General features: G+C 34.4%; 1 protein-coding gene across 3 annotated transcripts in view; it reads right to left on the minus strand.

The window, feature by feature from the left end:
* Csmd3 (CUB and Sushi multiple domains 3) overlaps positions 1–17,405 on the minus strand; it is a 976,820-nt gene that overhangs the window by 858,445 nt on the left and 100,970 nt on the right. For all 3 annotated transcript variants that reach the window (XM_038342099.2, XM_038342098.2, XM_042055667.1), the window contains exon 2: positions 12,912–13,134. In XM_038342099.2, coding sequence (XP_038198027.1) covers positions 12,912–13,134 — 223 coding nt within the window. The remainder of the gene's footprint in view (positions 1–12,911; positions 13,135–17,405) is intronic.

Consider the following 17,405-nt stretch of genomic DNA (forward strand, 5'->3'; position numbering starts at 1 on the left):
CAGTGCTGTGCATATGACCTCTTTTTGTTCCTACTGTCCATAAAGCTCAGAGGCGTTAATTAATTCTCAGTCTTCTACTTGTAAAAGATTAGAATTCCAAGTAAGTTTCTCTGCATCTAAAATATGTGGTCTTTATCTAGCAGATTATTAATACCACACAGTTTTTGGCCTTTGTGAAGGAGTGCTGTTGGCCATAAATGTAACCAAATATATAATAATTTACATGTATATATGACAGTGAAAAATTTAGTCCTATTTCTATGTAAGCTCAATTTCTTAAAAACATATCTATTGCTTCTGATGATTTGAAGAAGAATGCTTTCTCTCTCACACACAGGTTGAATATTTGGTGAAACTGTTTGGGAAGGACTAAGAGGTGAGATTTGTTGGTGATGATGTCACTGGGCTTGAGACAATTCCTCTTTGCTATCACTGCCTGTTGGTTGTGGATAAACTTTCAGCTACTGCTCCAGTGCCATAGTTGTATGCCTGATGCCATGCTCCCAGCCAAAATATTCATGGGCTCACTCCCTGTGCTATAAGCCCCAGATTAAATTATCTGATTCTTTGTTTCTTAAATTGCTTTAGCCATATTTGTTTATTTGTTTGTTCTTTGCCACAGCAAAACAAAAGTGGCTACAACATGCATCATATGTGACTCATCCATACAACATTTGTCTAGAACATGATTATTTTAATAACACAATAATCCTTCCAATTAATGTTGTCATAAAGTGAACATAAATATCTAAGATCAGTAGGTCTACTAATATAATTCATTTTCTTGTTTGATGGTCTGTACATTTATAAACACTTGGTTGAAAAAACATTATTTGTTTCTTTTTTTAAGAATACCATAAAATAACAAACATAACTGAACTCACAGAGTTAGTCTATAATGTCCCATCTAATATATTATTTAGGGTTTTAGATTACTATCATGAAATTTTCTATTATATAAAATATTTATATTTTGAGAAAATTCAGTTGCTTCCTGTGAAAAAAATCAATAGTCATTTTGATTATACAATATTACAGAGGAGAAAATGAATGTTTATGAAGAGTGATGTTCAGAAGGAATATCACCAGTCAATTATAAGAAAAATGTTACTTACTTTCAGAATATTGGTTCTGTTTTATGGAAAGCACACTAATGGAAATAAGGCCTCTCACATATTGCAGTAAAGGATTAAATAAGCCTAATCCACAGAACAAAGTGTTTGAACTTACTTTTTGTCATTTTTGCTTTGTCTTCACCTCAATTTTAATGGTTTTGTGTATTCATTTAGTTTTTTTCAGCTAAAGCTATCACAATTATTCTTGGCCAAATGCCTAGAATCAACAACAAATGGTTGTGTATATTTCTGAATCCTTGCCTTTCTTTTATTTGAAAGAGCCTTTTATGTTCATAAAAAAGTTTCAGAAATCCTGTCTGTCCTTGAGAGCCATCCAATCATTAATTTGAATCTTTCAAAGAGAAAAAAAAAGGGTGTCTAAATTGAAGAGTCATTAACTGCCTAAGGTGCATCACAATTTTAATTGACTATTTTTTTAATTCATTTGCATGGCCAATGGCAATGCAGAAAATGTTCTGCTAGTTATATTATCGAGGAAGGAGTTACTAACTACATTGTAACATAAAAGTTTGTTTAAAGGGAAAATAAATAAATTTATTCTAAGCTTGGCTGTTTCAGGGGTCTGCATGAATATGCAATGCTAACAGTAAACAAATGACTTGTGTTCATGGGTATCATTAATAGTTTGGGAAAGCTTATTATTGCATTTCATTTTCCTGAAGTGGATATACATATTGCATTTGCAGCTGGTGTACAGGAACCTACATGCAAACTATGCTGCCAAGTCAAAGGGTCAAACTTCTATATTTCTTAGACCCTTTATTGTAGAGATTCAGAACACAAGGACAATTCCAGCTTAGAAGGGAGAAATCTTCAGAGCCAGCAAATTATATTGAGTTCTATCACTCTCAATCTAACCTTTATGACAGCCTAGAGACAGGAACATGGAAAGAAATGCCATCAAGCAGAGGAAAATTGCCAAAGTGTGTGGTCATAAAATATCTTATGGCCATTTGTTTCTATCACCTAATAAGTCATTCGGATATTTTCTAATACTGTGCATTGGGAAGGTGTTCCAAACTTCATTTTATCTACAGTAAATGAGAGAGGTGATTCAATGACATTGAAAAAACAGAAAATAAAAGGGAGGAAGATTTTAATCATGAGGATAAAAGGGTTGTGTGGAAAACTCAAGGGGCAAAAGAGAGAAGAAAGCCGACAAGATAAATCATATAAGAATCGAACTATAAAGACATTTAAGAACGTCATCAATCTGACTACAGGACAAGGCCAGTTCAGGCACCCTCTCCACTATGCATAGGGTCTTATCCTGGGTCAGCCTTGTGGATTCCTGGGAATTTCTCTAGTGCTATGGAGCTAGGTATCATCCTAGCTCCATAATAACTTCCCTAATCAAGGTATCTCTTTCTTGTTCTCCATTTCTGTCCTTCCCCCATCTCGAACATCCTGCTCTCACTAGTTCTTCCCCTTCCTCTTCTCCCATCCTCCTCCCCTCCCATAGAACCTATATCCAGCAACTGTGGAAGCAGATGCAGAAAGCCACAGTGGAACATTGGGCTAAGCTCCCAAAATTCAGTCGAAGAGGGGGAGGAGTAAGAACACAAGCAAATAGGTCAAGACCATTATGGGGATATCCACTCAAACAGTCTACCTGAGCTTGTGAAAGCCCTTCAATGCTATCCTGACAGTGGGGGAACCAGCATGGACAAAACTAGGCCCTCTAAATGTGGGTGACAGTTGTATGGTGGGGCAAACTGTGAGGCCACTGACAGTGAGACTAGGATTTATCCCAACTGCTTGTTCTGGCTTATGGAAGACCATTCTCTTTGGTAGGATACCTTGCTTAGTGTGAAGAGTCTTTGTCTTGCCTCAAAGCAATGTGCTAGACTTTGTTGACTCCCCATGGGAAGACTTACCTACTCTTAGGAGTGGATGAGGGGGTGGGTGGGGAGTGGAAGGCGGAAGGTGGAGAGAGGAGGAGGAGAGGGAGTGGGAAATGGATTTGGCATGGAAAATAAGAGAAGATAGTTTTTGGTTTTGGTTTTGTTTTAAAAAATAACTATAGCACTACTCAGAACCATCGACAGGGAACTGCTGTTATTTTCTGAGGAAGTAGGACGTTCTGATAGTGAAGTAAGTGGGAAGCTAAGCCACAATCATTGCTCTCCCTTCTAATTACTAGCCTTTCGTTTTTGTCCCTTACATTCAAGCATTTTAATTTGTCAAGAACTTATCTACCAATATGACAGATAATAAATGGTGATAAAATATTTTTGCATTGATTTTATTTTATTTAGTTTTTAATTTATTAAAATTGAGTATTTATGTGTATCTGTGCATATATGCACATTAGGGCAGGTGCCTTTGAAGGTTAGGAAAAAGCGTTGGATCCCAAGCTCAAGAGTAAAAGGTAATTGTAAACAACCAAACATTAGTACCAGGAACTGAACTTTAGTCCTAAGCAGCCATCACTGAACTTAAAAAACAACTCTGCAAAAATACTTGCTTTTGGTACAATGATAAATAGCGAGCCTTGTCAGTTTGGTTGCTCATCTTCCTGGACCTGGAGGGAGTTGGGAGGACCTTGGACTCAACATAGTGTAGAGAACCCTGATGGCTCTTTGGCCTGGAGAGGGAAGGAGTGGGGGTATGGGTGGAGGGGAGGGGAGGGAAGGGGGAGGAGGAGGGGAGGAGATGGCAATTTTTAATAAAAAAATAAATAAACTGCTCCCAAGGTCCTGATGAGGAGCAGAAGGAGAGAGAACATGAGAAAGAAAGTCAGGACCGTGAGGGAACCTCCAGCTGGCGACAGATGGGGAAGATGACTGAGCCCCACATTGGAGCACTGGACTGAGCTCCCAAGGTCCCGATGAGGAGCAGAAGGAGCGAGAACATGAGGGAGAAAGTCAGGAACGAGAGGGGTGCGTTCACTCATGGAGACGGTGGGACAGAACTAATGGGAGATCACCAACTCCAGTTGGAATGGGACTGATGGATCATGCGACCAAACCCGTCTCTCTGAGTGTGGCCAACAGCGGGGGCTGACTGAGAAGCAAAGGACAATGGCTCTGGGCTCTGATTGTTCTTCATGGACGGGCTCTGTGGGAGCCTTCTCAGCTTGGTCGATCACCTTCCTGGACCTGGGGGGAGTTGGGAGGACCTTGGTCTTAGCATAGAGTGGGGAACCCTGATGGCTCCTTGGCCTTGAGAGGGAGGGAGGGGAGGTATGGGTGGAGGGGAGGGGAGGGAAGGGGGAGAAGGAGGGGAGAGAAGGGGGAGAAGGAGGGGAGGGAGGGGGGAGGAGGAGGGAAGGAGATGGAAATTTTTAAATATAAAAAAAATAAAAAAAATAATAAAAAAAAATAAATAAATAAACTGGAAAAAAAGAGAATTTATCTGAAATAATGAGGCATAGTGCATCATTTTAGTAAAACAGTACATGCATTGGTTGCGGATAGTTACAAAGTAAAAACAATAAGAGGAGAATGGTTTTATTGATACAATAATGAAAAATAAATGGGGTTTTCTGTAGCAAAAGAGTTGATCAAGCAATCATTCTGTAAAATGTACCTTAACTGTGACTGGCCAAAAGCCACCTCCTGGGAGACATAAGGTATTTATTTATTATTTTTGGATTCCTTAAAATATATGTTATGTAAATTCTTCATTTTAATAGCCAAATGGAATGAAACGAGCACAGATGCTTTCACACCTGACAAATTATAGACCTAATTATAACCTCTAAATATTCTAAACTTTAGACAAAAATAAAATATGGAATATTTTCCAACTTTAAATAAGCAAATATTTATGTAGCTACACAGAAATTAAGAGTAAATTGGTGCTAAGTATACTTGTTACAACTGAAAATATTTCTCATTGAGGAGTGGTATGAGGAAATGAAAATGCTATTCATAAGATCTTATGAGACTCTTGTATCACATTCATTTGTCAATACACATAGTAGAGATTTTTCTATACTTGTATCTCAATAATATCAAGATCATCAATAAAATTAAAAATATGCAAATATTTTAATCAACACTTAGGATAGGGTGAATATATTTCAATCAACACTCAGAATTTCCAGATAAATTACCTACTTACGCACACTCTGAAATATGACAGAAAGACTTGAAAAGTTGCTATGTACTTCAGGGGTCGGACCAATGACTTTTGCACAATGGTAGTTTGGTATACACATTTCAATATCAATTTTTAACTTTTTATGAAATAAGAAAATATTTCTTTAAACATGTAGAAAGATTAACAAGGAAAGGCTAAATATTATGTGATCAGGAAGAACAGAATACAGGTAAATAATACCTGGTCATAAAAAAGGACAGAAATGAATTCTTTTCTAGCTTTGAAGCATCATGGATAGTTTTCTCTTAGGTAATGGATAAGTGCTTAAGATGTATTTAAATTGCAAAATCCAATGTGATACTCCAGATATTTAGAATGACTATTCTAAGAAGTTAGAAGTTTGTTGAAGTGTTTATAATTTGAATCTTTTAATCTTACTGTGTGATACAAGTTATTTGGAATAAAGTTTTATATTTATTTCTATTTTTATGCATGTGGAAAATTGTTTGTATGTACATCTGTGAGCCACATGCACAATGTCCACAGAGGCCAGATGAATGTGGTGGATCCCTAGGAACTGGAATTTCAGAGAGTAGCTAGAAACTATGTGGGTATTGGGAAGTAAACTTGGTTGTTCTGGAAGAAGAGCCATCGTTCTTAACCACTGAAACACCACTCTAGGCCTTATAAGAAAATTTTAATAAATTCTGAATTTTTGTTTTCCTGTGAAATGAACAAATAGTTTTGTTTTATAACCAAATGAAGATGCATACACAGGATTTGATCATTAATGCCCATGCATCTTTATTCAGAAGAACCCAAAATTAACCTACTCAAATGTTCATTTATAAGCAAATCAACAAATTATGGAATGAAATGTTACTCACCAACAAAATGCAGCAAGTTGCTGATTCACATTAGATTGTGAATGAATTTTGAAACCATTTTGCTCAGTGAAAAAGCAGGAAAGAAAAGAAGGTTGTATTTAGTCATTCAGTATATGTAAATGCTTAGAAAGACTCGAGCCAAGAAATCATACAGTTGTTGTTTAAGGAGATTAGATTAGCTAAGTTGGTTATGGTAAAAATTGCCGTGGATGCTCAAAATGTTTATATATTAAGAACCTTATGTGCTGTGTCCTTATATAGAAGAGGAAAAGAGAGAGGTGTAAGAATGAGGAGAAATAAGAAGAATGAGAGAGAAAAGAGATAAAATTTTGAGGGGAGTATGGTGGTAGGATGAGGAGGAATTGCAAAGGTAATGGCTGACACATTTGATCAGAATACATTACATACCAGTATGAAATTCTCAAGCAAAAAGTTTAAAGAATAAAAACAAGATATCTCAGAACCAAAAGAAAACATGAACATTGGAACTGTATCATTTAACTCTTCAGTTCATCTGATTTTACATGAATATAAGTTTTATTATTAATTTCTGAAACCTTCCTTTATTAGAAATATCATCTATAAGTTTTATACACCTTGGATATTCTTGATAATTGCATATTTTTTATTTTGTTTTAGTTGTGTTTTGAATACACTGATTTTGTCTTACTATAACTTTTTCAGATCTCCTTCTTTACCTTCATCGTAATTGCTATTTATACTAAATATCATCCATGATTAATTTTAACTTTTCAGTTTAATGTTTTTTATAAAACTTAACTTATATTGACTTTTTCTAAATTTATTATGTTATATTGTTCAAAACCATATTATTGAGTTATTTCTTATATATACGCTTTGCTTTCAGTTTAAAGTATTTATTTGATATCTAAGTACTTGCTGCTTTGTGTGAATATGAGAACGCAGATGAAGATTTATATAAATTAATTTTAAAGAACATATACTCAAATATTTTAAATAACTTTCTTGAGCCTCTCAATCTAATTGTTCTTTTATTCTATAAACTACTGAAATATGCATTATAATCTCCTTATTTAACCAAATTTGCAGCCCTTCTCTCTTTCCTTATTTCTCTTTCTGTACTCTTTGTTTTCATCTTTTTTGGGGGGGTTCTTTTCAAGATATGGTTTCTCTGTGGCTTTGGAGCCTGTCCTGGAACTAGCTCTTGTAGACCAGGCTGGCCTTGAACTCACAGAGATCCGCCTGCCTCTGCGTCCCAAGTACTGGGATTAAAGGCACCGCTCGGCTGTTTCCATCTTTTTGTATCTGTCTCTCCTATTATGTGGTCCTGGTGACATTGTAGCCTTTAATATAATTTTGATTAATTGATGCATTTATATTTCATTATAATGATAGAGACAGATTATACCACTACAAATTAGTGTGCCATCAAAATCAGAAGAAAATGTAAGCTAAGAATTTTTTTTTATTTTACAAGCAATTAAAAAATATTCAGAATTATTCACATATATACATTTCAATATGTTATATATGTTATCATGATTTCCTTAAAGATTCTGTATTTATATGCTCTATTTTTGTGAAATATAACCTATTTGCATTTTCATGTAAAATATTTCTTAAAATCTAATGGAACTGAGTTATGCATAATGTTATTGAATATTACATGATTAAATAATTACTGGATATCTCACCTTACAAAATTTCTTATTATGATAAACAATGAATTTATACTAGTGCTGACAGAATCTATTTATTGTAAAATAGCCTAAAATGTTCCTTTCAGATTACTTGACATAACATTGTGACTAATTTTGAAATTTAGTAAAACTTGCCTTACCCCCTGCTGAGAAAATGTTCAGATAATTCCAATGTTTGTCTTAAACATCAAAGTTTAGGTAGGTTCCGCCCAACAGGCCTCCTATGAACATACCTTGCACCTTCAATTTATCATTTTTTCTCATTTACATATTCACTCCACAGAGTTAGAAATTCACCACTGCTTGTTGCTTTCACAATGATATCTCTCATTTTTGTTATTTCTTGCCAGATGTCACTGGTTCTATATCAACTCACCCTTCATGACTGTATTTGAAATATTACCCCTTTCTCATCGAAGAGCGCCGATTCTAAGCAATGTGGTCAATGAAGCAATGATAAACATACAGAATAGTTCTAGTAACTTTTCCCTGAGTGTGCCCAGAGGGCAGAAACCCTTAGAAACCTCAAAGCCAAATGGGAGCTATTGCATCATGTCTTTGGAAATGCTAAACAAGAAAAAAGTATCATTTTCCCTGAGCAGTTCTTGGGCAGACAAAAGAATTCACCCCAAAGGAATAAAAAAATGGTCTATGGAAACAGAATTCATGCACCAGGATAATATAGGGCATTTTATATTATACACAGACTAAAAAACATTGTAAGAAATTTGGGGTAAGTTTTGCCTTCTGGCCAATTTAATGAAACTAGAGTTACTTTTATGTTGACAGAAACACCACCACTTTAGTATAATGTACAATGTATCTGGTTTTACCATTACTGTCAAATGCCAAAATGACCTGCTATACCCAAATATGAGTGAGATCATAGCTTATGTCATATGAAACATAAGGCAGAAAATTTTCTGATCAATGATACTACACAATGACTATTGTCATCTTGGTTTTGTTATCATGCAACCACTGTCTACTATTAAAACAGGTTTCTTAATGCTACTGTATAAGTTTCCAGATGTATAAATTTGAATAGATAAAAGTAGTAAGAATAATGAAACATAAAAGCATCTTGTTGTTAAGCCGGGTGGTGGTGGCGCATGCCTTTAGTCCCAGCACTCGGGAGGCAGAGGCAGGCAGATCTCTGTGAGTTCGAGACCAGCCTGGTCTACGAGAGCTAGTTCCAGGACAGGCTCCAAAGCCACAGAGAAACCCTGTCTCAAAAAAACCAAAAAAAAAAAAAAAAAAGCATCTTGTTTGAGTCCTACCCAGCTATGATGCCTATGAACCACATCAATGGCCAATACATAATAATAATCCTAAGGTATCATTAATGCATGCATAACTTTCTAGTTGTCAACAGACCTCTAATCGTACTTAAAACCCAGTCAACAAGTGGAAGACTATGCCTAGTATAAGAAGATTAGCTAAATATTCGATACTAGTGAGGTCATAGTTATTGGTAGAAAATCTGCAACCATTAAAATACTAAACAAAGAGAAACACTAACAAAATATAATCATTTGTCCTTATAGCGACAGATAAGAACAATCTTTGCTTCTCTAAAGGAAACGTCTCTTTGCAACAGATAGAGAACACTACACAAAACCAGATACAATCAAAAAACAGAATCATGGAGCCCAGTTCCAGTGGACATACCTACAAAATATTCTTGCATCAAAAAACCAAGAAAAGTTTATGGAAAATGGGGTTGAAAGAGTCTAAGAGTCAGAGTATTAGAGAGTTTGTTGTTATATGGTGTCTTCTGGTAATAACAGAAGCTATACTCATAGAATCACCAATAGGACCACACAAGGTGAGCTAAATTTGGATGGCACCAATGAAAATATCAAATTAGAGAGAAAAAAACGTCCTCAGCCTACACAAATATTAAAATATATTTAATAGAAATTAAAAGAATTATCTTAGTGACCAAAAGCTGAGGTTTGAGTCTGACTACATCTCTATATAATTAGAAGAATGGCAGGATCTCTGGTCCAGCATTTTTGCAGTGTTATGATATATCTCCAGAAGGATATATTTCAAGAAAAAATCTCTGGAAATCATAAAAAGCAGTGAAATGTAAATATAAATTTTTAGAAGAAATAACAGCAGATGAGCCATAAGGACATGAATTAACTGAGAATGTGATGCCATGCGAGAGAGAAAAAGGCAAGAACACAGTGAGTCAAAGGCACGGGCAAAGTCAAACCCTGCCAGTTCCACTTCCAGCTTCTAATCAAACAGCCAATGTTCTGCATAAGCACAGTCTGGAGGGCATTAAGGCTGCTTCTTAGAATTTTTTTCCCAGTCGTTCTCACAAAATTCAACCCTGACATTAGTACTAGTATTTCTTTAAGCACAAAGATCAACAGACGCCTATATCTTCAGTAAGCAAAAGAGAACATGATGTACATTAGAAGAGAGTTGTCTCTAAGAGAAATGCCAAGAATGAACAGAAAAAAGCTTTCTGTTTATATTACTCTACGTTATGTGCTGAAGAACATTCCTTTTGTTATCACCTTATTCTTCAGTTTTGTCAAATATTAGTAAAAAGTAAGCAGGTTTTTTCTTCATTCATAACTAGGTAAACCTCGAATGAATTACATAGATCTAATTCTAAACAGAGAAAATTGGTTTGTAATGATAGTTGTTTGTTCCTCTGTATTTAGAAGGGGTTACATTGGATAAGTGAAATCAGTTTTTTACCATTATTTTATAATAATATTAATAAAGGTAGTTACGTCCGCAGGTGCATATGGAGTAACAGTAAGGTCTGAATACGAAGGAAGGGAAAAATGGCTCAGGAGTTAAGATCAGTGGTTGCCCTGGAGACTTCCCGGGTTCATTTCAAACATCCATATAGTGGTTCACAGATGTCTGTTCCAGGGTATCCAATGCTATCTTTTAACCTCCACAGGGACTAAACACACAGATGGTGAACAGACATATATTTAGATAAAATACTGGCACAGTAAAAGTAAAGATACAAAATTTTAAAAATCTTAATACTAAATTCTTAAACTTATTGATCATTTATTACACTGAAACATATAATATCTGAAAATTAAATATTGTTTCCAGTTTGTGTATTAAGACAGAAAGAGAATAAAAGATTAATTGTCAAAATATCATACTCTTTTAACATCCAAGAGACCATAATTTTTGGCTTTTAATTGAGAACTTCATATACGTCTATTGTGTGTTTTGATAAAATGTCACGCCAAATATCCCTCCACTTCAATTCCTCCCCTATCACATATAGTTTTCTCTCACGAAACATGGTCATTTTAAGAAATAACTCTTTTTGAGATTAAAATGACCTAATTTCTCCATTCTTTTTCTTACTTACAAATCTTTCCGTGTAGCCTACCTCTTGCTTTCTTTCAAATCACGTTTTTTATAATCATTAAATGGAATATAATATATATATATGTCATGTTAAATATATGCATATATAATTCTAAATATATAGGCACAACCTGATGTTTCCATACAATGTTAAGCATTTGTATGTTTTCAGGGCTGACCGTTTGGTATTAGATGACTAATTGGGGGTTTGTCTCTGTGGAAAACTGTTTCTCCTACATTTACTTTTCCTTAGTGGGCTGTAGTTCTTTGTCTAGAGTTGAATCTTTGTGACCCTTTTTTAAGTATATTGGTATCATTCTTGTTCAGGTATTGTTTAGTTGCTTATTTTGGTGATATTTGTGTTGACCTTCTGACATTTTTTGCAGATTCAATATTACGTCAATAACCCAAAAACTCCAGTTGGTGCTGCCTGTGTAAATGTACACGGGTGTAGAACCACTAACTGGAGTGCAGGAAACCTTTCAAAGACCTCGTCTATGAAGAGACCTGACTATCCCTTTTGTAGCATGTGTCAGTTGCCTGAGGCTTAAAATTACAAAAGTTATTTTCTTTTCTTCTTTGCTTATTTCTTTTCTTTTTCTTTTTTTTTCCAGTGGCTGATAATTGATACAAAGACCCTTAACTTGTTAATCCATAAAGAATAAAGTTCTCAGTTCTAAAGGGGATATATTTGTTACCTTTCTTTCCCCAGTGCTCAGGTTCATAATGAAAGAAGGGGCAGAAAGATTGGAAGTAGCCTTGATAGTGGAAGTCTACTATGAAACATTTGTTGGACCACTGAATATATGACTTCATGTATTTTTTTATATAAAAGAGGAAAAAATGAAACAGTATTGTGTTCTCTCCTTCCTTAAGTAAATGGATATGTGCAAAGATACAGTCAGTACACCTGTAGAAGCCACCAGATAATATTGAAAGTGATAGCTCATTTTTTATGTTCACCTCAATTATACATAATACATCACTGATGTGAAGAAAAACTACAAAAGCCCTTGTTTTATGCATATTATTATAGCTGTCATGAAATTCTTAGACTTCCTTTGTTATCTCTTATAATCTATGGTTGGATGTGGACAGCTATGGGAAGTGTAGAAGTCTGTGTAAAAATGGTCCCTAGAGGACCTTAGTGAGTGGCACTATTACAAGGTGTTGCCTTGTTGGAATATGGACTTTGGTGTCTCAGATGCACAGATGTGTGTGTGTGTGTGTGTGTGTGTGTGTGTGAGCGCGCGTATGTGTGCGTGGGTGTGTGGTTATATTTTATGTATGTGCATGTGTGTATAATTCCATTTGTAGGGTCAGAAATATAAGATTTATTTGCTCAAATGTTGCTTTCTTCAATTATTTGAATACTTCCTCTGAAATTAACGTATTTTTCTATTATATAAATATGGAATTTACAGTGTTTTCTTTTTATACGACTGCATATTTCATTTGACACATACCTCTGGAAGACATCTTTTGTAGTATAATTTTACTTTGCCCCAAGTTTTGACTACAATAAAGTCTCAAGATAATTAACTAAAACCCCAAATACCATAACTATTTAAAGGGTCACATTCAATTTGTATTTATCTATGGATAGCTAATAATTATTAGTATTAGGAATTCAGACCTATGGAGAAAATTTTATCATTAAATTGTATATTTTCAAATGAAGAATACTTGCTTATTCAATATGAATTTATTATAACAAGCCATATGATAAACATTTTCTTTGAAACAAGTTTTTCCATGATAGTTTACCTCTAATGTTCCACTGAAATTTTACTAACCTTGTCCTAAAGTTTGTAGGGTGAGGATGTCCATCATATAAGGATAAGTAGTCGTATTCCTCTTCTAGTGCAAATGACTGAAAGACAATCTGTATTCTATTCCGTTCTTCTGCTATTATTACCCATGTACAGTTGGCACCATTTGGATATCCATAAGGAAAACCAGGGCTTTCTATGGTGCCATTAAGTCCTTTTAAAGTTCCACCACATGTATAAATAAAACCTGCAACAAAAGATAAATAAATTGTCATTGTTATAGAATACAAAATAAAAATCAGTGACTTTTTTTTGAAAATTCTTGGTTTTCTATAAGAGCCATTGACAAATTTTAAATGACATTTTAAGATTTATGTAGATTGCATACATATGGATATAACATATTTATGGACCATCTGATACATAATGTGAATAACAAATACTAGGATTATAATTTATCAGATTAAATTTAATACCAGCCTGGTCTACAAGAGCTAGCTCCAGGACAGGCTCTAAAGCTGCAGAGAAACCCTGTCTCGAAGAACCAAAAAAAAATTAATAATCAAAAAGAAGTTGAAAAAATCATCCACTGTGTTGCTTTTTTGCCATTGTGATCTAACAAATAAAATTCCCAAACATGTCAGTTTCTTTCATATTTTTTTCAATCTAATTCTGAGAAGAAATAAACAGTATTGAAAACTAATTATACAAAGCACAATGGGTCTGAAAATTTTAAATCCATCTTTTTGACATAGTACACTTTGAATATATGTACTCAGTTATACCTATACTTTGTTTTGAGAGAACCTGAGCATCTAACTAAAAGAGAAAGATTTGTAAAGTAAAATGTATAAAACGGTTTTAATTTTTATAACAGCAGTTGGTTCATTTTAGGATAATCCTAAATTAACTAAGATGTTAAACTTATATAATAAATTAAACCTAAGTATTTAGTATCAATGATATTGATTTTTTATACTAATTATTTGGGAGGTCAAAGTCCATGAGGGCTCAGAGATAGTTTGACAAGGTACTCTATTTTTAGCAAACTAGTTTGTTTGAATATACTGATAGAGACATTTTTATGAGCAGAACCATGAATATAAATTAAGAAGTCAGAGCTGGAGAATGGAGCAGACACAGGCTAAGTTCAAAAGTTTAGTGCTGTGGGATAATGGTCTTATACCGTGTATAGATTTGTCACTTGTATTGGTTTAATAAAATACTGCTTGGCCAGTAGCCAGGCAAGAAGTGTAGGCAAAGCCACCAGACTAGGAGAAGAAGTCTGGGAAGCAGAAAGACTCAGTCTGCAGTCACCAACCACACACATGGAGGAAACAAAATGAGAATGCCTCACTGAGTAAGGTTCCAAGCCATGTGGCTAAACATAAATAAAAATTATGGGTTAATTTAAGTTCATAATAAGTCTGAGCTAATAGGTCAACCAGTATATAATTAATATAAGCCACTGTGTGTTTTGCTGGAATTGGCAGGATAGAAACTTCTGTTTGAAATCCATACTGTTCCTCAAATCACAGCAACAGTTTGCAGTTGCTTTGAGTCAGATCACCCCACAACAGCCACTTGCACAGATTAGCTGCAAGTATTGGGTCTGCTCCTAAGAAGGAGTCTCATGGATAAATACAAAACTCTTTTGGATTCTTTTTTTTTTCATGTTTGATAGCTTTATTTTTTTATATTATTAAAAATTTCTGCCTCCTCCCCACCTCCCATTTACCTACCATTCTCCCTCCCTCTCCTGTCCGAAGAGCAGTAAGGGTTCCCTGCCCTGAGGAAGGAATTCTTTTGTATTCTTACTTAGTTTTGAAGTCTGTACTTAGCACTATTATTATATAGCACAAATACTGCTAATGCTGCAAAATGAATGATAAAATTCTTGTTATATTTTGATTGGAGGACTGAGAAACCAAGGACAACGGCAATGAACATGACCTCTACAGCATGGATGGGCTCACTGTGAGCCTTGTCAGTTTGGTTGCTCACCTTCCTGGACTTAGGGGGGCTGGGAGGACCTTGGACTTAACATAGTGAAGGGAACCCTGATGGCTCTTTGTCTTGGAGAGGGGTGGAGTGGGGGTATGGGTGGAAGGGAGGGGAGGGAAGGGGGAGGAGATGGAAATCTTTAATAAAAAAAAAAGGAAAAAAAAAAAAGCTCACCAAGAATTTAGATCGGTTAGAGGCTTAAAAAGTCAATATTTGCCTATATTCATATATTTTTTGCTCATTCATCAAAAGTCAAACAGGGTATTTTATGATTTTCAAAAGCAAACAAATAAATAAATAAATATTAAAAGGTCTCTTTCAAATTGCTTCCTACACAGCAATTACTTTGAAGCCTAAGGTTAATTAGCTACCAGCCATTTCTATTAGTTTTCTGCCTGAACAGCATCCAATTTGAAGTTCATAACAAAATGCAAGCATGAATCCCTTCAGCAACAATCTGATCTATGGGCTGTTTTATATATTCTCAAGCTTCATGACCCTGACGATTTTAGACAAAGGGCATATGTTTTAAAATAACACACTCATTTCGTCTGCTCATTTGTTGAGGTGCTGCTGATTCATACATTGCAAACATTTTTCTTTAGGCAAATACAAGATGCACCTGTTTTAAGTGTTCTCCCTTTTCTATATTCTTCATTTATAATTTTATTTTGTTAGAATAAGCATGCATTATACATAAAATTATTTTTAAAGTTAAATATTTTAAATAAAAGTAATTCAAAATCACAAATAGAATTTCAAGAATTAAAAATGAAAACTACCCATCAGTGACATCGAGGTTTACTCTGCTATTAATTGTTTCCTTTTCTATATATTTTCTAAGCATATGAACAACTTTGAATTTTTATATGCATTTGGTATATTTTACAAGATACATTTTAAATATAAGTACCTGTTTTGTGTTATTTAATTCATGTTTTTCTTAAAGGCAATCCTGCACAATCAGTATTCTTTCAATAAGTCCCTTTGTCTATTGTTTCTTATCTTACCAGGGAATATGTACTTATTTTCTACATGACACAACAAATTACAAAGATGAAACTCAAGCTTTTTGGTCTCTTTCTCATATCATAAAAAGAGATGTGAGGGGAAGGAAGGTTTTTGGGTACACAGACCACTGAAACTACTATATAACACTACAATACTTTTTTTAGTAAACTTATTTATTTTTTAAATATTTATTTATTATGTATACAATATTCTGTCTGTGTGTATGCCTGCTGGCCAGAAAAGGGCACCAGACCTCATTACAGATGGTTGTGAGCCACCATGTGGTTACTGGGAATTGAACTCAGGACCTTTGGAAAAGCAGGCAATGCTCTTAACCTCTGAGCCATCTCTCCAGCCCCCATATAGCAATGCAATACTTTTTAAGGCATAAACCTCATCTTCTCATATCTGAAATATTCCTCCAATCATAAGGGTTTCCTAACCAAAAGTTCTATAGCTCATAACTTAAAATCTATATCTTAATCTCAGATGATTAAAATATTGAATATGGACCACAGGATCAAGAGTATGTCCATCAGGAGTAGTCTCTTAAGAAAACAGATTCTGGCAATATTTCCCACTACTATCATGCATTCCTCATGTCACAAATGGCACAGAGAATACTTATTTAATTGCTTGAGATCTGCAGCTAATTTAGAAAAGTGAGTGGAACTGTAAAGTAAGAAAGTGTATGTTTGTTTTTCTAAAGCACTGAAGCTTGCCTTCTAAGTCATTGTAATAAAATTAAAAATATATTAATTTTTATGCTTCACCTTTTGTGAACAAAAGTTTTATGAACATCTTTCTTGGACATATTTAGCTAGGTGTCTTGGTAATAATCACTGGTAATAAATCCTTTTGGCTTACATATCCTACTTTTTAAAAAGTATATCTTATTTGTCTATACTTTTCCATATCATGTTGAAACATTTCTGGAAAATATTTCAGTTAACATTATTTATAAGTATATTTTCTTATTATCCGTACCATGATACACCATCCAAAAACATAGCTTATTCTATATCAATTTGACTGAATTGCCTTAAATATTAAACAAACAGGTAAATGGAAAACTTCCACCCAAATCACCTATTCTTTATGGGTTTCTTTTGGGTAATTTCATACTGTTTCACCTTCACAAATATTTTAAAATTTACACACACACACACACACACACACACACACACACACACACACACACTTTTCTTTCTTTTGTTAGCATGCTTTAGGTTTTTAAGCCAGGGTCCTACTATATGTCTAAGAATAAACTGTCATTCACCTTGAATGTTATATTGGTCTTCAGCTTCAAATCCTCAACTCCCAATCATTGTAATTGTAATTGTTCAATTATTTTTAAAGTATTTCTGAGTATTATCTGAAAAGCATACCACTCTAAATCATGTTGATAGGATCTCTGAATTGATAATTTATAGAAATTACCAGAGTTATTATATATCATTTACTCTGCACAATTATATTAGTAATTTTTCTCTGGTTCTGGTT

This window comes from Arvicola amphibius, chromosome 9, assembly GCF_903992535.2.
Source record: "Arvicola amphibius chromosome 9, mArvAmp1.2, whole genome shotgun sequence".
NCBI lineage: Eukaryota > Metazoa > Chordata > Mammalia > Rodentia > Cricetidae > Arvicola > Arvicola amphibius.